The sequence below is a fragment of the Mauremys mutica genome, chromosome 7, assembly GCF_020497125.1.
Source record: "Mauremys mutica isolate MM-2020 ecotype Southern chromosome 7, ASM2049712v1, whole genome shotgun sequence".
NCBI classification, from domain to species: Eukaryota; Metazoa; Chordata; order Testudines; family Geoemydidae; genus Mauremys; species Mauremys mutica.
Genome location: NC_059078.1, coordinates 106,209,222 through 106,230,502, shown reverse-complemented (window position 1 = coordinate 106,230,502; position 21,281 = coordinate 106,209,222). Strand labels below are relative to the sequence as shown.

The following is a 21,281-nucleotide window of genomic DNA, read 5'->3' as shown; positions in this document are numbered from 1 at the left end:
CAGCACAGTATTTTCTGGGAAAGAGCCTGGGTGTGAACTTGGAGAATTGTTGGGTTTGGGTGGGAGAAGTATGGAACACGTTTTTTTGCCGGGGGAGAGATTGTTAGGGAGCTTCCCCCATGCAGACCCTGTCGGACACCCAGCCTGTCTCATTCAGTCAGGCACACGTGTCCCTGTACTGCTCCATATCCATGTGTCTTTGCACCCCCACTTAGGCACTCCCTCATTCCCTCATCTCCATGTATCCCTGCATCCCTCCTCTCCTGATCCCCATGTGGCGCTGCACCCCCACTCCCATTCAGCTCCTGCGCCAGTCAGTCCCCCCCACTAGCCCTTCTGAACCCCAGTCTGTGACCCCCCCAGCAACCCCATGTGTCCCATGCTATCGGTTCCCACAATAACACCTGCCTCCTGCCTGGCCCCATGGGCAGGGCGCTGTGAGGAAGGCACCCTCTTTCTCTTCCCTATCCGCAACTGGGGCTGCTCCCGCCTGGGAGTGGCTGCTTTCTGTTCTGGCACCACAGTGACCCCTTGTGAGTGAAAGGAGTGTGTGGAGCACCTTTTCATCAGAATGTGTTTTCTGTTGGGGGAAACATAATTCTGCATGGCCCATGAATTCTGTGTGTGTGCCTTTCTACGAACATATGCCGACTTTCACCTCCTGTTATTAGGTATCATTTAACAGTTCCCACGAACCCTTGTGAGTGAAAAAACTTTGGGATCTTTCTGCATGTAAATGGTAGAGAATTTGTCTTTTGAACATAATTTAGGTAACCAAGGTACCTATGTTCATAAATATGTAGAGCTTAATTTGGGATAGTAAATTTGATACTCCTTTACAGGTAAGATTTCCAGTTTCAAAGATGCCGCTCTTTGGAAAAATTGTTGTTATTAAAAGGAATGGGACCGATGGAATCCATTTTCCACTCACTGCAAGTTCTTGTTTATTTGGAAGGTAAGAATTGGTAATGTTCTCTTGATGTACATAAATACATTTCTAACATGTTATTAACTTTTTGTTCTTCTTAGTGTTATATTTTTCTTTATTTTATAAGCTTTGCTGTATAATACAAATAAATGTTTGAATATTTGCAAATAGTGGGGGAATGTTTAATAGAGGAAAAAAAGCTCAAGCTAGTTCCCAGGATAAACAGTTGAATTTCCATCCTCTGACTGCACAGCATAGCTGCTTTTCTCAGCTTCACTTTGTAGTAAAGGTGAATCTAGAGGAAGCAGGGAGCTTGTGGGGAAGAAAAGTCCCAACTGGACTCACGCTTGGCCAGCAGGGGACAGAAGCCTAATAAGAGGGAGGAGGTCACTAAAGGAAAAAACAAGGCTGAGTTGGGACTAGAGGTAAAAGTCAGAAGAGATCTTTTGCTGCCACTGGGGATACAGACTGAGTCAATACATGGTGGTACAGTGTACCGACCCATCTCTTGAACTCCTGTCTTGCTCTTCAGAATCTATGCTTTCGTTTAAAAAATAAACAGATATGAAGAGTAACTCTAGTTGTTAAGGTTTCAAAAGAAAATGTAAAAAGTGTCAACAGAGTTAAACTGATGAAGAGATATCTGCAGGAGTCTGCAGAGAGCATGAAATAGCTCTGAGAGGTGTGTACTGCATCATATCTGTTAAGTATGTTACATACTCAGTGATAAAAATTTAATGTCAGCATTAACTATTTCATTCCTCATGTAAGAAAGGAGAGGAAAAATTGTAGATTTGTGCAATTTGCTAAGATCGACAGTCTGATTTTGGTGCTCCAAGTGGCTTTAGGGATATTTCTTTTATTGCCAGTCAAAAAAGGAATCAAGCCCAAGGAGTCTAACCAGAACCCATGGGCAGATGCAAGCCTCGCCAAAAAGGAGCCAAGCTCAAGAAGCTTTGAGAACCTGTATGATCATATTTTGAGAATCTGTAAAATATACTTTGAGTGGCATCTTATTTGGATTGTTCTCTTGTGTGGAAATGGTATTCTACTGAATATCTGGCAAGCTGCTCAGGCAGGAAGGGGCAGATTGAGAAGTCAGCATGCTGATGTGTGATGTTTGTTACTAAGCATGAACAGAAGTTGAGCTGTCCTTAGAACTAATAAAAACAAATTTTCTTAAAAGTTGATAAATTGTTTTATATATGAATTGTTTGAATGTTACTCAAAAGAAAAAGTGAAACAAACATAGGTTTGTGTATTTAAATAATAGAGCACCAAACAAATATTTAAAATTTTAGTTTTGAATACAACACTTTATTTTATACTGGAAGAGGAAATTCTTATAGTAGACAGAATACAGCTAGCTGGATCCTGGACTCTGATGCCCCCACCTCACCCCCATGAGCCTGATTGTCTACACTGCAATTTTATAGCCCCAAGAGTCCGAGTCAGCTGACTCGGACCGGTAGTGGGAACTTTTATTGCAGTGTAAACATACCCTAAGTGCCATATCTGAGAGCCTTATATAAGGCAGTCAAATCCACTATAGGACTCCTTTGTTCACATGGACCCCATTGGTTTTAGTGAGGCTGTTCATGTGTCTGCACTGATCCAATTCTAAGATGAGGGCCCACAATTTTAAAGTTTCCTAATATTTAGTTTCTACCAGATATACACAGGTAAATCTGTCAGGACTCCAAACTCAATCTGGGCTCTGAAAGTTAAGTTGTGTTCTTTCTGTTGCACATATTAGCAGCAAGAAAGATTTTGTAGGCCTAAGTTTGCTTTTTTGTTTGCCTCTGACTTCAAATTTGGCCCTGCAACTGGAATTTAGTAAACAATTCTGATGATATGAGCCAGAATAGATAAATTCATTTCTTACTTGCAATCCTTAGATTTCATATTTCTTTCTCTGCTTCGTCTATTTTTTTCTGTCTTTAAATTTCAGGACTGGTTCTTTGACCGTTTTAGACATTAGCACGAAAACCAAACACCCTAAAAGTACCTAAGCAGTTTAGCCAGCATATTGCCTTCTTTTCTCTTGTATTGCATCCAGGAATTAAGTACTAACGGTGTGAATCCTGTAGTCTGAAAAGAATACTCTGATAATGTAGGTAAATGTGTGGATAAATAAATAACAGAATATCATTCACTAAAGCTGTCAAGTTAGAGTAAATATTTGATTGAAAAGCAACATTTCTTCGAGTGCTTGCTCATATCGATTCCAATTAGGCATGCGCGTGCCGCGTGCACGTTGGTCGGAAGATTTTTACCCTAGCAACATTCAGTGGGTCGGCTGGGTCGCCCCCTGGAATGGCGCCATTATGGCGCCGGATATATACCCCTGCCAACGCAACGGCCCTTCAGTTCCTTCTTACCGCCCGTGACAGTCTTTGGAACTGTGGAGCGCGGCTTTGCTGATCTCCACATCCCTAGCTACTCGTAGTTCTTTACTGTTTATTGTGTGTATAGTTCGAGTTCTTGTAGTTATAGTTAGTATTAGTTGTTGTATTTATAGTTAGTGTAGATAGTTTAAGGGGGGATCGGGGATTAGCCCCTTTCCTCCACCACGGTACGGGCCCATGCCCAAGGCACTGGGGTTCAAAACGTGCTCGGCGTGCCAAAAGCCGATGCCAATAGGGGGTCCCCACGATTCCTGCCTCAAGTGCCTAGGGGAATCCCACCTTACCGATAAGTGCTGCATTTGCAAGTCCTTTAAACCAAGGACGGAGAAGGAGCAGGACTTTCTATTGAAACAGCTCCTCATGGAGTCGGCACTTAGTCCTGCAGCGTCGGTACCGAGCGCCCAACAGACTGCTTCGGTAAGGAGCGCCCCTTCGGCCCCGGACCGCTCCGGTACTGAGAAGGAGCCCTGGCACCGACCCTTACCAGCACCGACATCTGCTCGGCACCGCTCCCTGTCTCCGAGTCCCAGGAAGCAACATAGCGCTCCAGCTGCTTCAGCTCAACAGAAGGAGCGCTCTTCGAAGACGGTTCGTCCGGCACCGTCGGCTGTGTCACCACTGATTGCGGCTCCACCGAGCACGGCACCATCGATTCCGGTCCCACAAGGGCCATTGAGTCCAGTGCCTGACAGCTCCCCGGCTCATGCTGTGGTTGAGCTTTCCCTCCCTTCTACACCGGAGACCTCCACGGCAAGGGAGCTCATCGCCATGACGGAGTCGACATGGCCTCAACCCCCGGCACCGCCGGTGCGGGTTATACAATCCATCGGACAACCGGCCCTAGTAAGGCCACCTTCTGTTGGTCCAACAGAGAGACGTCGTTCAAGATCACGGTCTCTCAGACGCTCTCGATCACGCCATTCCCGCTCCCGGCGCCACTCGCAGTCCCGGCACCGCTCTCCATCGCGGTACCGGTCGCACTCGCGGCACCGTTCGACATCTCTGCCACCGGCCAGGTACTCCCGGTACTGATCCGACTCACGGCACTGCTCTCGGCACTGTGTTTCCCGCAGTCGTTCCAGACGAAGGGACTCGAGATTCCGGTCGACCTCCCAGCACCGCTATGGTAGAAGGTCCCGGTCTCGCTCGCGGTACCGTTATAGCTCACGGTACCACTCCCCGGTACCGCCCCGGGATCGAGCATCCAGAACAGTGGCGCCCTCCCAGGGTCTATCGGCACCGCTGTGGCCATCCAGACACACATTGGTGTCCTCACAGGCTGGTAGCGCATCCTACCCTCAGGAGCGTGACTCTGACGTCCCCAGCCACATATTTCCAGAGAGCCACGAGCAAGGGCCTCATCACTGGTCCTTCTGGACACCGTGGGCATACCACCAATCCCAAGGTGCTCCATCAGTGGCTCCACGGTTGGTCCCGTCAGAACACCGGCGACAGTAAGCCGCCCTCCCCCTACGGGCACGGATGAGGCTCCGATACCATCTGAGGACACCCAGGCTCCACCTGACGCAGATGACGCTCCTCAAGTACAGGAGCCCCCATAGGACCCCTTGGTCCCAGACCTCTCCTCATCCTCGCCTGACGAGGCGGTGGCGGGAACATCCTCCTCAGGCCCTCCACCGATTGATCTCAGGGCCCATCAAGACCTCTTGAGATGAGTGGCTCAGGATATGAACTTACAGGTGGAGGAGGTCCCTGAAATAAAGGACCCTGTTGTGGACATCTGTCATAGGTTTATTCCCCACTTTGAACTTTAGCATCCACAAGATGGGGACCTGCATGGACTCCTCTAAACTTAAATTCTAGTTTAGATCTGGTTCTTGCTGCCACCAGCAAGGTTTCAGTGTCTGGCACACTCTCTGTTCCCCCAAACCTTTCCCTGGGGAACATAGACCCAAACTCCTTGGATCATAACACAAAGGGAAATAAACCATTCCCCCACTTTCTTCCCACTCCCCTAGTTATTGGGAGAGAGCACCTTGATTCAAACTCCTTGAATCAAACAAAGAGGGATTCTCTTTCCCCCCTCCCTCCTCCTCCTCTTCCCCTGAGATTCCAAACAAGGGAAGAAATCAATCAGGTTCCAAAAGAAAAGATTTTATTAAAAGAAAGAAAGTACACTATTTCTGTAACACCAGGATGAAAAAATACAGGGTCTAACTTATAAACCTGGAGAGACTTCCCTCCCCCCTTTTCTCAGAATAATCAAAGTAACAGCAAACAGAAATAAAGAGATTTCTCCAGCCAACACATATTTGCAAATACAGAAATTAATTATAAGACTAATCCGCCTTTCTAATACTCACTATACTGAATAGAAGAACTACTTCAGGAAACTTGGAGAGCCTGGAGATACATCTGGCCCCTCTTAGATCCAAAGAGAGAACAACCCCCAAACAAAGAACACAAACAAAGACTTCCCTCCACAGAGATTTGAAATTATCTTGTCCCTTGATTGGTCCTCTGGTCAGGTGTCCGTCAGGTTACTGAGCTTGTTAACTCTTTACAGGTAAAAGAGACCTTAACTATCTGTTTATGACAACATCCTATCAGCTGATGCACCTACTAGAGTGGCTCTTCCATTTATCCGCACCATACAGTCTAATGCGGATACCATTTGGCAATCCCCCGCCTCGATTCCACCTACAGCAAGGGGAGTTGAGAGAAAATATATGGTCCCCTCAAAGGGGTATGAATATCTCTACATTCACCCACCTCCTTGCTCTTTAGTGGTGCAGTCAGTGAACAAAAGGGAGCGTCATGGCCAGCAAGTCCCGGCTCCTAAGGCGCATGGACCTCCTAGGCCGTAAAATATACTCGGCCGGGGGCCTCCAACTTAGGGTGGCAAACCAACAAGCCCTCCTAAGTAGGTATAACTTTAACACGTGGGTGTCCTTGGGGAAGTTTACGGAGCTTCTTCCACAGGAGTCCCATCAAGAATTTAGGGCTCTACTTGAGGAGGGTAAAAAGGTAGCAAGAACCTCCCTCCAAGCTTCTCTGGATGCAGCGGACTCTGCAGCCAGAACTCTGGCGTCAGGAGTGAAGATGAGGCGTATCTCCTGGCTCCAAGTATCAGGCCTTCTCCCCCGAATTACAACAAACTATTCAGGATTTGCCCTTTGAAGGCCAGGGCCTGTTCTCAGATAAGACTGACCCCAGACTGCAAAGTCTGAAGGACAATCGCGTTATAATGCGCTCGCTGGGTATGCACATGCCAGTGACCCAACGCAGGACCTTCCAGCCACACTGCCCTTACGCCCCGCCTAGGCTGCATCAGGACTTTAGCAGAAGGCATGGTAGAGGCAATTGTTGAAGGCATTCTGGCCCTGAAGGAGGTAAAAATCAGGTGCCCCCTAAACCACCAGCGGGGACAAGCAGAACTTTTGATGGGACGCCCGAAGACGGCCCATCAGTTACTTTCCCGGATCCTTTTCCTCCATTTGTCAACCGCCTCTCCCATTTCCTCCCTGCCTGGTCCCAGCTCACTTCCAACCATTGGGTCCTGCGCACGGTGGAATTGGGATACCACCTCCAGTTTGTTTCAACCCCACCTTCCCACCCTCCCTCCCTGTCCCTCGTCAGGGACCCCTCTCATGAGCAATTCCTCTTGGAAGAGGTCCAGTCACTCCTAGCCATGGGAGCCATAGAGGAGGTGCCAAAAGACATGAGGGGCAAGGGGTTTTATTCCCGCTACTTCCTAATCTCCAAGGCAAAGGGAGGTCTACGACCCATCTTAGACCTGCGAGAACTCAACAAATTCATGATAAAGCTGAAGTTCCGCATGGTAACCCTGGGGACTATTATCCCATCCCTGGATCCGGGAGACTGGTATGCCGCCCTCGATATGAAGGACGCATATTTCCAAATCGCAATTTACCCATCACACAGACGGTACCTCCATTTTGTGGTCAACCATCAACACTTTCAGTTCACTGTACTCCCGTTTGGCCTTTCTGCGGCTGCGTGTGTGTTCACAAAATGCATGGCTGTAGTCGCCGCCGCCTCCCTCCGGTGTCGTCGGGTACACATCTACCCGTATCTCGACGATTGGCTCATTCGAGGGACTTCCCAGTTACAAGTGTCGCAGCACCTGTGCATCGTCGAAGACTTCTTCGGGAGCCTCGGCCTGATGATCAACACAGAGAAGTCTACTCTGACACCCACAAAGAGAACAGACTTCATCGGAGCGATTCTGGACTCCAATCTGGCCAGAGCCTGCCTCCCGCAGTTGCGTTTTCAAGCAATGGCTTCAATTATTCGAGGTCTTCAAACCTTCCCGACAACGTCGGTGCGCAACTGCCTCAGACTGGTAGGTCACATGGCCTCCTGCACCTTCGTGACCAAGCACGCGAGGCTACGCCTCCGTCCCTTTCAAACCTGGCTTGCTTCAATATACCGACCACGCAGAGACAGCCTGGACTCGGTGCTCACCATTCCCCAGGAGGTTCCCTAACCTGGTGGCTTAACCGCACTCTAGTTTGTGCAGGGATGCCATTCCACCCACCGCAACCCTCGATGGCTCTAACCACGGACGCGTCATCTCTGGGTTGGGGTGCCCACCTCGAGGGCCTTCGCACTCAGGCCTCTGGTCACCTCAAGAGCTGGCCTTACACATCAATGTGCGGGAGCTGAGAGCGGTCCGTCTAGCATGCCAAGTGTTTTGAGACCATCTCCAAGGCCGTTGTGTATCAGTATTCATGGACAACACAACGGCCATGTTTTACATAAACAAGCGGGGTGGAGCTCGCTCCTCCCTCCTTTGTCAAGAAGCCTTCCACCTCTGGGACTTTTGCATAGCCCACTCGATTGACTTGGTAGCATCTTTTCTCCCAGGAGTCCAGAACACTCTGGCGGATCACCTCAGCAGATCCTTCCTGTCTCACGAGTGGTCGATTCGTCCGGACGTCATCCATTCTGTTTTCCAAAAGTGGTGGTTTCCCCACATCGACCTCTTTGCCTCCCGAGAGAACAGGAAATGCCAGGTGTTCTGCTCCTTCCAGGGATGCTCCCCAGGCTCCCTCTCAGACGCATTCCTGATTCCGTGGAAGAGGCACCTACTCTATGCCTTCCCACTGTTTCTGCTCATCCACAGAGTCCTAGTCAAGCTCCGCAGGGACAGCGCCCACCTGATCCTGATTGCTCCAGTGTGGCCGAGGCAGCATTGGTACACCATGTTGTTCGACCTCTCAGTGGCAGACCCGATTCTCCTGCCACTCTGGCCAGATCTCATAACACAGGACTTCGGCAGGCTTCACCATCCGGACCTACAGTCTCTTCATCTCACAGCGTGATTGCTGCGTGGTTGAGCCAGTCTGAGTTGCGTTGCTCTGCCTCGGTCCAACAGGTGCTCTTGGGCAGTAGGAAGCCTTCCACTAGGATGACATACCTGGCCAAGTGGAAGCGTTTCTCCTGCTGGTGCGCTCAGCGTAACTCAGTCCCCACACAGGTGTCCATTCCTACTGTCCTGGACTACCTCTGGTCCCTGAAAGAACAGGGCCTAGCGGTCTCTTCCATAAAGGTCCATCTGGCAGCCATCTCCACCTTCCACCCAGGGGAAAATGGCCGATCAATCTTCTCTCACCCCATAGTTTCGAGGTTCCTCAAGGGATTGGAACGTTTGTACCCTCAAGTCAGACACCCGATCCCTACCTGTGATCTCAACCTGGTGCTAGCCAAGCTTATGGGTGCTCCTTTCGAACCACTGGCCACCTGCTCGCTGCTGTACCTTTCCTGGAAGACAGCCTGCCTCGTCACTATTACTTCGGCAAGACGAGTATCTGAGCCTCGGGCCTTGACAGCGGACCCCTCGTATACGGTATTCCATAAGGACAAGGTACAGCTGCGACCACACTCCTCCTTCCTCCCTAAGGTGGTGTCCGCCTTTCATGTCAGTCAAGACATCTTCCTCCCAGTCTTTTTCCCGAAGCCGCACCCATTGCGTCGGGAACAACAGCTGCACACCCTAGACGTTCGCAGGGCTCTCGCCTTTTATAGCGAGAGAACAAAACCCTTCCGAAGGTCACCTCAGCTCTTTGTAGCTGTGGCAGACCGGATGAAAGGCCTTCCGGTCTCATCCCAACGAATTTCTTCTTGGGTAACATCCTGCATCCATACATGCTATGATTTGGCTCACGTTCCGGCTAGCCACCTCACCGCCCATTCTACTCGGGCTCAAGTTTCATCTGCCTCCTTCCTGGCCCATGTTCCCATCCAGGATATATGTCGAGCAGCCACTTGGTCATCGATTCACACCTTTGCCTCACATTACACATTGGTTCAACAGTCCAGAGATGATGCAGCATTTGGCTCAGCAGTTTTGCATTCTGCAACATCTCACTCCGACCCCACCGCCTAGGTAAGGTTTGGGAATCACCTAATTGGAATCGATATGAGCAAGCACTCGAAGAAGAAAAGACTGTTACTCACCTTTGTAACTGTTGTTCTTCGAGATGTGTTGCTTATATCCATTCCAAACCCACCCTCCTTCCCCTCTGTCGGAGTAGCCGGCAAGAAGGAACTGAAGGGCCGTTGGGTCGGCAGGGGTATATATCCAGTGCCATAACGGCGCCACTCCAGGGGGCGACCCACCAAGTGTTGCTAGGGTAAAAATCTTCCGACGAACATGCACGCTGCGCGCGCACACCTAATTGGAATGGATATGAGCAACACATCTCGAAGAACAACAGTTACAAAGGTGAGTAACCATCTTTTGTGGGAGGGAGAAATCTTCTGTAACTTACCGGTAGTTATTTTGTTTTTGATTTTTTTGGGAAACTTTCCACTGTTGCTAGCAATAGTGGAGCTGCAACAGTGCTTGTGCAGCAGTGAAAGATTTTTCAGAATTGTCTATGTACGTGCATCTGGTGGACATATATCCAGCCAGTTCTTAGTTTAAGAAGCTGTAAATTTTAATAGTGTATATTTAGTTTAAAATTTGCTATAGGTTTTCACAGTCCTTGTGCTGACTTTAAATATTTTTATATTGCATTTTCAAACAGCATCATAACATTTTTGCAGATATTAAATGATCACCTGCTCAGAAGCAAATTCTCTAAAATAAAGTTTTTCTGTTCTCTTAATTACTTGCTTAAAACTAAAGTTGTGCTTTTCAACCAAAGGAAAACGGAGTGCGATATCCGCATACAGCTGCCTCAGGTCTCAAAAGAACATTGTAAAATTGAAGTCAATGAGAACAAGGAGGTAAGTTTTGTTTTTAATTGTATTATATTCCATAATTGCATTTCTTCAGGTTACTGAACTAGCTATTTTTGTTTCATTTGTAGGCAATCTTAATTAATTTAAGTACTGTAAATCCAACGCAATTGAATGGTAACAGTTTTCAGCAACCTGCACATCTGAAGCATGGAGATGTGTTCACTATTGTTGATCGTTCTTTCAGGTCAGTAGCAATGAAGGAGGCAAGGAACTATGGCACTGATTTTGTAGTGAAATTTACAAAAGCACACTCTTACATCTTCAAGGAGCTCCATTGATTTCAGTGTGCTTCCTAAGGGTCCACCTACCCACATCTCATTGTGGGATTAGAGACAAAGAGGGTATCTTTTCCCCCTTTAATCTGAGGTTTACACATTTTCTTCTTACTCCCTAAAATTTATTTTAATCTAATTTCATGCTTCATATTTCCTTAAAGAGTTTTTGCATAGTATGATCAGAAAGATGGGCTGTTAAAGCATTATGTCACCTTTAAACTATTTACCAATAAGCTATTCATGATGGTATTGTCTTGATATCCTGGTGTGACTTTCTCCTAAGGTTAGATGTGTTGTATTAATTCAGATGGAATATCTGGGCTAAAGGGTCAAAGGTGTTGATGTAATGCAGTCATTGTCCAACATTAAACAGTGGTAAACAAGGTTTGGAGTTTGGCATATAGAGACCACAGCCTGCTTAGAACCATAGCAAACGCACCATTAAAAATCATTTTAACCTTTATTAAGATAAAGAAAGGAAGGAAAAATAGTTGAAACGCTTTGAAATGTAGACTACTAAGTAAGGCTTTCATTTTAAAAACATGAATTTTTCCCTTTAGCTGGAGAGAAATTTTAGAAGGAAAATCCCCCTTGTTTAACATATCTTAGATTAAATTGTAATAATTGTCCTTTGAGGAGAAAAAAGAAGTCAGTTGATAGCTGTTGCAGCTGTTGTTAAAGTCCAATTGTGTTTCATCTCAGGTGGTGGTTGGGATTTGATGAGCTGGTAGAGGTGGTGATATCATCTGGTTCCCTCTCTCTGGCCTGGTCTGGTCAGGACATCTCTCAGGATCAGAATGATGAAGGCTTAGGGTCCCAGGAGATGGCAGGGGTGGCAACCATGATATGAAACTTGCTCCTCTAGCCAATTTTTCCCCCCAAATTTCTTTCTTTAAGGACCTCAAAAGGTAGTGGTGGGTTGAATAGTGCTTCCTGCATTATTTTGTCCAACAATTAGGCCTAGTTTCTGAAGTACCAATTTTGGTTCACGTTTCTCATGTTTACCAAGTTTCATCTTAACACAGTCCTTAAGCTAAATCAGTAAGCCTTTTTATTTGGATTAATTCAGTCTTTCTGTCTCCTTTTTATGCCTTTTCCCATGAACAATTGTTGTTATTGGTTATTGTAAAAAGATATCACAATTGAGGTCACAATTAGGGTAGATGTGTAGGCTCAATTATTACAACAGACTTTTGGAGAAAAATTCACAACTATGCCTCAGTGCAATTTATAACCAGTTAAATAATGGTATTATTGCTGGAAGGGGACAATTACTACAGGGTTTATGTATGTTTTACAGTTAGCCATCATAAATATAACATAAGCAAAGAGGTTTTCTTCTGTTAATTTTTTTGCAGGTTTGAATATCCTCCTCAATCAACTCCAAGAAAGAGACTTTCTAGAACTCCAAAAAATGAAACCCTACAGGTAATTTTAAGGCCACTGACTACATTTGCTGAACATATGCATGGTGTCATCTGTCGTGTCATATTAGTATTGCTTTAGTGATTTATCTTCCCTATTAGCTTGGCATCACACGCTAATCCAGTGATTTGAAGCTGTGAAGAAACTCTTGAGAAATATTGGTTTCTTACTATTTACTAATTCATATGGCTTGTGTCAGTTTTCAGCAGTGTAAATATTTAACTATAATACTCTAAACTTAGCATCAGAACTAAGGATTTTTTTAAAAAACAGTTTGGCTGTTTTAAGAGAGGACAGGGTACAGAGGTATTGAGACATTTGAGATCCTTGTACCTTAATTTTTACATTTTAAGAATTACAGGAGTAAATCATAGCTATATGTCCCTGTGTCAAAGTATTTCTAGTGTTCTTGCTTTCAATATAATCTTATTCTGAATAGCAGTAGATAAGTAATGCAGTGTTGTTAATGACATGCCTCTTTATCTTCCTGGTCAATGACAGTCTCAAGGAATTAAGTTAGCAAAACTGGGAAGCTTGTCTGCAAAACTGTGAACAGCCTCTTTTAGAAAATAATCTGTGATTGTTATTCCATATCCCCATTACATTAAAGTAATGTTGAGGTCTCTCTAAAGATTGATCAAAGCATACATTTTTAAATTTTATCTTCATGACTAGCAGGTTTTGTTAACCTTTTCTTTTACAGTCTCTTGCCCATATTATCAAAATACTTGTTGAAATGAATATCTTGTAGGGATATTGTTAATCAGCTGATTGTCATGAACATTGAAACACTTATGTAGGCTGCAATTCTTATATTTAAACTACTATCTGAAAGCCCATATTGTCACATAGGTGTGGTAGTTGGGCCAAGTAATCCATTATCTGTGCAGTGTCCTGCATACAAATTAGCTGTTACCTCTGATATCACAATGATCTAGGACTTTAGCATGGGATAAGTACATGCCCACTGTAGCTGAAAGCTTGTGCTGTCGCACAGATGTAATTCATAAAGTCAAAATTGCTGAGAACTTTGTAACAGACCACAAATGCCAGTGATGATTGAACCTGATACTCTAAGCAAAGAACTCTCAATCATGCTTGTAGTTGTTTCCGATGTTTCACGCTGGCTCAACAGACATTCTAGGCTTTACGGTGACAATCCTGGCGTCTTATTATATTGATGAGCAGGCTGCCCTGAAATCTAATAAGCATATCATCTCAGTTTTGTTCAGTTATCAGAATGTAGCTGTAATGCATGCTTAGGCTACAGTCTCTTTTGGAATTAACGACTATTCCAAAAATAAGACAAACTATAAAACTGTCTTCAAGAGCCTCAGATGTCTTACTCAAGTAGTAACCTGTGTGACCATCTTCAAATACTGTAAAATTTCATATAATGCGTGGATTTAAATTTGTTTTGTAAGCCTGGTGCTCAATTAAAATTTGTCTTGGTTATGAAGAGAGGCCAAATTCTGTAATCTTCTGAAAATGTAGCATAGAAAACTGTATTTGTGATAAAAATATGTTGCTTTATCATAACATTGTACAAATTTACAGGTTCTTCATGTTCAGCAGGTGGCAGAAGTGGAATTACAGAGCCCAACATCTAAAAGTCCTCATACGTCTGGTTGGTAGTTGTTTCATGTAGTTTGCTTTTTTCAGTATTATATAGTCACATTTTATTCTTAGTATGTTTGCAAAAAGAAGATGAGAAAATGTCTAAAGATTCATTTTACAAGTCAACCTGTTACCTCAGTTGAACTTTTATTTTAATGTTACCTAATAGATAGATTTGGCAGACCAAATTCTGCCTTTCAGTGGCATTACAGCAGTATAGTTGAAGACAAAATTAACCACTGCAATTAAAATTTCACTAATTCAGTTGGTATCTGAGGTAGAAAAGAATCATTACTCTCCATAGCAAATGTTATATCTGCTTTTGAGTACTAATAGGAAGAGAAAATTTAAAAAAAAATTATGATGGATTATAAAGTTACAGCTTTTGGATGCACCCAAGAAAAAGATCCATCAATTCAGAAGATGCCATTTATAGTTGCTTTTCGGAGCAGAACTGTGCATTTTAGCCCATACGACTGTGTGTAGTCTAGGCTTTTTTTAAACTTCACCACCACAAGTGCAGCTCCACTAGTATTGTGCAAATGCAGAGGTGCTGTGGGCTTTCTACCCTAGTATTTAACCCTAAGCAAGTCTATAGAATACAGTGATTCAAAATCTGTACTAGCATTGCTACCTTTACTCACCATCAGTAGATCTGCAGTAGATGGAGAAATAGAGGCTTTGTCTACACTAGGATCAGTTGACTGATGTACTTAGTCAGTGGGACGTGCCCATTCATCCACACAGATTTGCTACAATGGGTTTTTCAGAGAGGGTCAATCAATGCAAGTTATCCCTGTACCAAGTAGGAGTAGGTCTCAACTGATGTTAGTACAATAGATTAAGTACCTATTGTGGACACATCCTGCAATCATGGTAACACTGTCACCACAAAATGTCTTCCCACTAATGCAACAGTCTCTCCTGAAGTGTCCCGTCTCTTCATATCAACACCTGTTTTCAAAATCCAAGGTCTAAGGGTCACCTTGTCCACAATCTGCCTGCCCCATACTAATAATGCTATACTACATTCTGCATGGAGCTCAGTTTGAGCTATTTTAATCACAAAATGTGCTTTTTTTTCCCCCAAAAAAAGATTTTATAGAAAAGCTGTTATATGCTTCATCATGGTCCTTTGAGAGATCCTGCACCATCATTTTTCTGTGGGGTGAGGAACTTGTCCAATCACAGCAGGGAAGTCAAGGTATACCAGCATTTGTCAGCAGCCATCCAAGCTGGCCTCAAGCAATGCTGAGACAAGGGGAAGGACCTCAGTGGCAGTTGCCACAATCATGCGTCACAGAATCAATGTAGATTCCAGATGTTAATTTACCATGGTAATTCTGTATCAGTTTAAACAAACTTATTTGGAGTTTTAACAATCAGGTTCATCCAACTGATTTGAAATTACCATCCATTCACCTGTCTAATGTAGACAAAACCCTAAGAGGCCTGTGTGAACCATAATGATGCAGTCATTGATTTTGCAGATAGACGATATGTCTGAGGTATGAACTGCTGTATCTCAATGTGAGTCTAATTTAGAGGCTAAATACAATTTAAATATTAGCTTAAACAATTTAACTACTGATGAATGTATTAGAAAAATTCAAATTGGTTGCCAACAGAGCTTGACTAGTGGGCAAAACTTTAGTGCTGATCTTTTATCCCAGTATAACCCTGATTGGTGTTGCTGCTGCTTTATTCAAAAGAGCAAATCTTGTCCAAGGAGAAAATGTGTTTTTCCACCCATTTAATAACAGTCCTCCAGTTTTAAAATATATATGTATAAGGTTCTTTTTACCCTTTATTACTATCTAGATAAAAACATAGACAGTGAAGGCCAAAATTTTGGTGAAAATGACAAGCAAAGCACTGAGGAAGATATTTCCAGAGTTGTACCAGCCAAACAACATGCAACACCTAAATCAACATACAGAACAGCTAAATCTAACAGAAGAGAAAATGAGATGTCTCCTTTTAGCAAACTTTATGAATTGTTGAAAAATGAGATTGATGTGAAAACACAGAAAGATGGCAACGAAGAGATACTTATGCCACGACAAGCAGGTGATATATTTAAAAAAAAAGAGAGAGAGAGAGGATGGTGATATAATGTTGATGGACACTGTAGGAATTATTATTATTTATGCAGGATATTAGAACAACACTAATTTAACCATAGATTCCTTTATTAAATCCAAAGGCCAAATGGAATTTATAGTATTGCTCTAAACAGGCCTACAAAGCCTAATTAATAAACAATTTACTATATCCAAAGAGTAACAAAACATTTGATCAAACGGGCTAAATCCTGGGGTGCTGAGACTCATATTTGTCAGCTCCAACATTATCAGGCAGGTATTAGCAAAGTTTACCTTTTTTATACGCTTAAAAAAAAGTCATGTCATCCCCAAGTACAGACTTCAGCTAAACAGCAATTTGAGACAGTTCGCCTTTATTTCCAATCTTAATCTAGATGAGAGTTACAACCTCTTTTTTTCCCCAAGGTTTTTCCTCCCTATCTCTTTCCCTCCTTGCTGACCAACAGTTTTTTTCCTTTTCCCTAATTTTTGAGATCACACTGGTATGTGGGGTAGAAGGTCTATGTTGGCTCTTTTGTTTAAAATGATCTGCAGAAGCCACCTTTTTAGAAATGTACCCTTTTTTCATTAGTTATTCTTTTAATCAGACATGCTCCTTACTTCATTTTTTCTGGCTTTATATAACTCATTACTTTCCAAGCCTTTCTTTTACTTGCTAGTTAGGGTCTTTCTTTACAACATATTTCTTTAACCAAATGTAAAATAACTTCTGTTTTCTACTTTTATATTTATTCTACAGAGACTAATGCCCAGCAAATTTCATTATTGATATTTCCATCTGGTCAAGAGACCCAAACTAAGGAAAAAGAGACAATCATTGGTGAAGATATTGAACAGTCTAAAGTTAAAGAACAAGAAATAAACGATGTGGAACTTAATCAGATTTCTACTGAAGGAAATAGTTCTAAGACCAATGAAATAAGTTCTGCAAATTCAGGTGAACCACAGACTGGACAAGATCCATCATTAGGAGTTAAAGCAACAGAAATTGTAAATGAAATTCAAAAGAAAGATGTAGTGTGCAGTAGTGTTCGTGGGAATGAATCCTGTATTTTGGGAAAAAGTAATAAATATTCAAAGCAAAAGAGAAATAGTAAACAGCTTACACCAAGAAAATCCTTAAATGCAGAAGAAGTGCTAAAAGAAATTCATGATGAGACTTACTCAGTTAGCATAACTAAGGAGAGAGATTCTGAAACCGTTGGATTTTCTCCTGGGTATAGTGATTCCAAAAGCCCCAAAGGGAGTGTTAGACAAAGTAAAAAAATTTCAAATAAAAGTCCATTATCAGAGTTATTAACTCCGGAAAGGTTAACACCGAAAGATGAATCTTCTGCTAGCCATAAACATCACTCTGGAGCGCGAAGGGGAAGACGAATGAGCTCTGGAAAGATGGCTGAAGAAACATTGGAGAGAGATCCATCTCAAGAACATTACAAGAATGTAGATATTAAAGGTAGGGATGTTAAAGAAAAGCTGAGCACAGAGAACTACCAACAGAAATTAGAGGTGGAAGATGCTAATATTGTACTGGGACCTCACAGGTTGTCATCAAAAAGAAGGTGCTCTGAAAGTGTTGCACTTCTGAGAGATGATGAAGTAGCATCAGAAATAAATATTTCTAGCCTACCTATTGAAGAGAAAAAGTCAGGTAAATACTTTGTATGGTTAGGAGCTATATTTTAAATTTATTTGGGAGAGACTATCATGTTTTATGTAAGTGAAAAAATGTTTTGGTTTTTTTGCTGCACATATATCCTTAAGTATTGTATACACCTCTACGCCGAAATAACACAACCCAGTATAACACGGATTCGGATATAACGTGGTAAAGCAGTGCTCTGGAGAGGCGGGGCTGTGCGCTTCGGCGGATCAAAGCAAGTTCGATATAATGCAGTTGCACCTATAATGCAGTAAGATTTTTTTGGCTCCTGAGGACAGCGTTATATCGGGGTAGAGGTGTATGTAATTATGACTAACCATAATAAATACATTGAAATTGTTTGAGAAAATGTGAATGTAACTACATCTACTGAATCGTGCAAAAACTAAGTTATAAGGATTTGTGCTCATTAAATGTGGCTTGAAATGTGCTTCAGACTTTAAAATGAGTAAAAATTAATTTCTAATTTATATGTTGTAATGTTTTTTGACTCTTCATATATCTGAAGACATTTTTCAATTGTAATTTTTAAAAGGTGAGACAAAGAGGTTACCTCAAAAGCGGAAAAGTGGAGAGCTTGAGTTGTTACATCAGCCTTCTGGGAAAAGAAAGAGAGTGTCCTTTGGTGGTCATCTCAGTCCTGAACTTTTTGATAAAAGTCTACCACCCAATTCACCACTTAGAAGAGGTGCAATTCCAGCAAGGTTAAGCTTACCATTTGGAAATTCACCTCGTGCAGTTCTGAAGAAGGGACAGGGATTCAAACGTCTTGTAATCAAGGTAAACTTTAAAGATGAAAATTTAAACATTACCAAGGAAACAAAATAGAAATTTTAAGTTTGAAAATTACAGAAAAGGCATACATGAGGTAATGTAGATACTGTACCTTCAGCTTTAGATGGTATTTAAATACAGCTATTTCCAGTGTAACTAGCTCTTCAGTATTTTTGAACTCCCATGTTTGAAGGCCAGCTCATCAGTGTCTTATTTGAGATTGTATTTTTACTATAAATTACATTAACTGGAATTGACATTTATTGGGAAACTATTGCAATTTGGACTGAAAATTGACTAAAGGAATAAAATGCCATAAGCTACAAAATAACAAATTAATTGTAGCCTGAAAATGTTTATGCATTGCTTCCACCAACTTGTGAATTAAATTTAGTAAAAGATATGTATCAAACTTAATGTAACACAACTATTTAAAATTGAAGTTTTAACCTACGTTCAGGTAATAAATGATTTACTTCAATTCTCATTTCTTACCCTTTTTACAGCTATTTTGAAATGAAAATGTTAAACATCTTTTTAATTTCCAAATTTTATTTTAAATGAGTAAAACAAAGTTTATTTCAGTTAATTTGATATGTTGAGCATGTGCTTTTCAGAATTAGGTTAGAATTTGTATTTCTACTTTGTGAGAGAGCTGTTTTTTTTAACCCTATCAGGATCTTTCAGAACATTTGCAGAGACAAAAATCATCACAAAAAAACTTGCCCGCCAGGAGGTCCCCGGCTGCCTCGCCGCCCGCCAGGAGGTCCCCGGCTGCCTCGCCGCCCGCCAGGAGGTCCCCGGCTGCCTCGCCGCCCGCCAGGAGGTCCCCGGCTGCCTCGCCGCCCGCCAGAAGGTCCCCGGCTGCTTCGCCGCCTGCCCTTGAAAAAATGTCACCTAAGCTCACTGCAAACTCCCCATCAAATACACCATTCACAAAAGGACGTTTCTCTATTTCTCACATTAGCACACCATCTCCTACTTCAAAGGAGCAGGGTACTGCTGCAACAGAAGTTAAGGAAAGTGATGGAGATTTTACTGGAGTCAAGATACCTGAATCTTTACATATTAACCAGGAACATCAGGTGTCTGTGCCAACTACACCTAAACAATTAATAAGGCGTAGTATAAGATTTTCTGCAAAGAGAACTCCCATGAAGAGGAGGAGTGATGCTGTGGAAACAATTCATTCTAAAAGAAGAAGTGGTGCTTCTAAAGCCAATTTGCTAGGTTTGTTTAAGTAGTTGATTTTGGAGACTACTAATGCTTCTTTAAAAACTGAACAGAAGCCATTAATTCATGCATATGCATTATGATGTTCTTTAATTACATAATCACATACTATATTTTCTCCATGACCCCACTAGGGATTTAAACTGTTAACCAGTAAGCATTAGGGTTACCGGTTAACCAAATTTTATCATTAATACTAGTGGCCCCGTGTTGGACTGGGCCGGAGCGGCCTCAGCCCTGACCGGGCCAGCGGGCCCACGGCCATGCCACACCAGCCAGCGGGATCCGAGCCTCTGCCATGCCAGGGCTCTCCCCCCCCCCCCCCCGACAGCTACCTCAGTTAACCGAAATAATTTTAATTGTTTAACCGGTTTACTTTTTTAACCGATATTTACATCCCTAAACCCCTGCCTTTTTTAGTGCACAGGATGAATTTAATCCTCATCATTCAGTATGTGATGCGATGTGTTATTTTCTGTACATCCAAACTTTGCACTGAATATAGCTTTGAAGAGTTTAACGCTGGAAAGGACCATTAGATTATCTAGTTTGCCCTCCTGTATATAACAAGCCATTAAATTTCACCCAGTTATCTCTGTATTGAGCCCAATAACACGTTTGACTAAAGCATAACTTCCAGAAAGGCATCCAGATTTGATTCAAAGACCTCAGGAGTTGGAGAAACCACCACTTTCTTTGGTAGTTCATTCCAATGGTTAATCACCCTCATTAATAAAAATTTGTGCCTTGAATTTGTCTGGCTTCAGCTTCTAGCCACTGGTGGCTCTTATACATTTATCTTTTGGATGAGAGCCCTTTAGTATCTGGTATTTTCTCCTAGTGAAGGGTACTTAAGCACTATAATCAAGTAATCTCTCAACTTTTGTTTAATTAACTAAACATATTGAGCTCTTTGTGTCTCTCATTGTAAGGCTTTTTCTCCAGTCCTCAAGTCATTTTTGTGGCTTTTTGTGCATACTCTCAAATTTTTCAAGATCCTTTTTAAAATGTGGACATTGGAACTGTATGCAGTATTCTAGTATCTATATCATCAGAGGTAAAATCACCCCCCTACTCACTACTCCCCTGCATTGTGTTAGCCTTAGAATAGAATCCATTTCACTAAGATGACATTCAGTTGTCTTTAACCACAAGAACATCCTTTCTGTTCCTGCAGGCCCCCTGCTTGGGTCACTACATACTTTCAGCTTCTTCAACAAATGAGGCAGGTGTCCTGCATCATTCTGTGCATAGGATGGATGGTGCTCAGGGAATTAATCAGTTGTCTACAGGAGTCCTTTGCGTGGTGGGGGAGGGAGGGAAATGGATATGAACATGTAATTAATAAGTGTCATAATACATATAACAAATTGACTGAATTAAGAGTGGATGGATAATCTTATGTCTGGCAGTCCCCAACTTTTTATTGCTTGATTTTGTAATCTAATAATTCTTTAGAAATAGTTTTAAATGTAATTTCCTCAGCTTTCTAAAAATGCAAATTGAAAAGATAAATTCCATCCTGTGGAATCATATTCCCCCCCACCCCACTGGAACTTTTAGATACACAGTACAGACCTTAACCAGCAGAGCTAATAGTAACTGGTAGTAGGAGTAGGC

General features: G+C 42.8%; 1 protein-coding gene across 1 annotated transcript in view; it reads left to right on the top strand.

The window, feature by feature from the left end:
• The window catches only part of MKI67 (marker of proliferation Ki-67), a 44,707-nt gene that overhangs the window by 3,231 nt on the left and 20,195 nt on the right, over positions 1–21,281 (top strand). Inside the window, exons 3-11 of the mRNA XM_045024603.1 lie at positions 843–955; positions 10,473–10,554; positions 10,638–10,753; positions 12,203–12,272; positions 13,827–13,896; positions 15,708–15,956; positions 16,731–17,642; positions 18,190–18,434; positions 19,106–19,658. Of these exons, the coding sequence (XP_044880538.1) occupies positions 843–955; positions 10,473–10,554; positions 10,638–10,753; positions 12,203–12,272; positions 13,827–13,896; positions 15,708–15,956; positions 16,731–17,642; positions 18,190–18,434; positions 19,106–19,658 (2,410 nt within the window). The remainder of the gene's footprint in view (positions 1–842; positions 956–10,472; positions 10,555–10,637; positions 10,754–12,202; positions 12,273–13,826; positions 13,897–15,707; positions 15,957–16,730; positions 17,643–18,189; positions 18,435–19,105; positions 19,659–21,281) is intronic.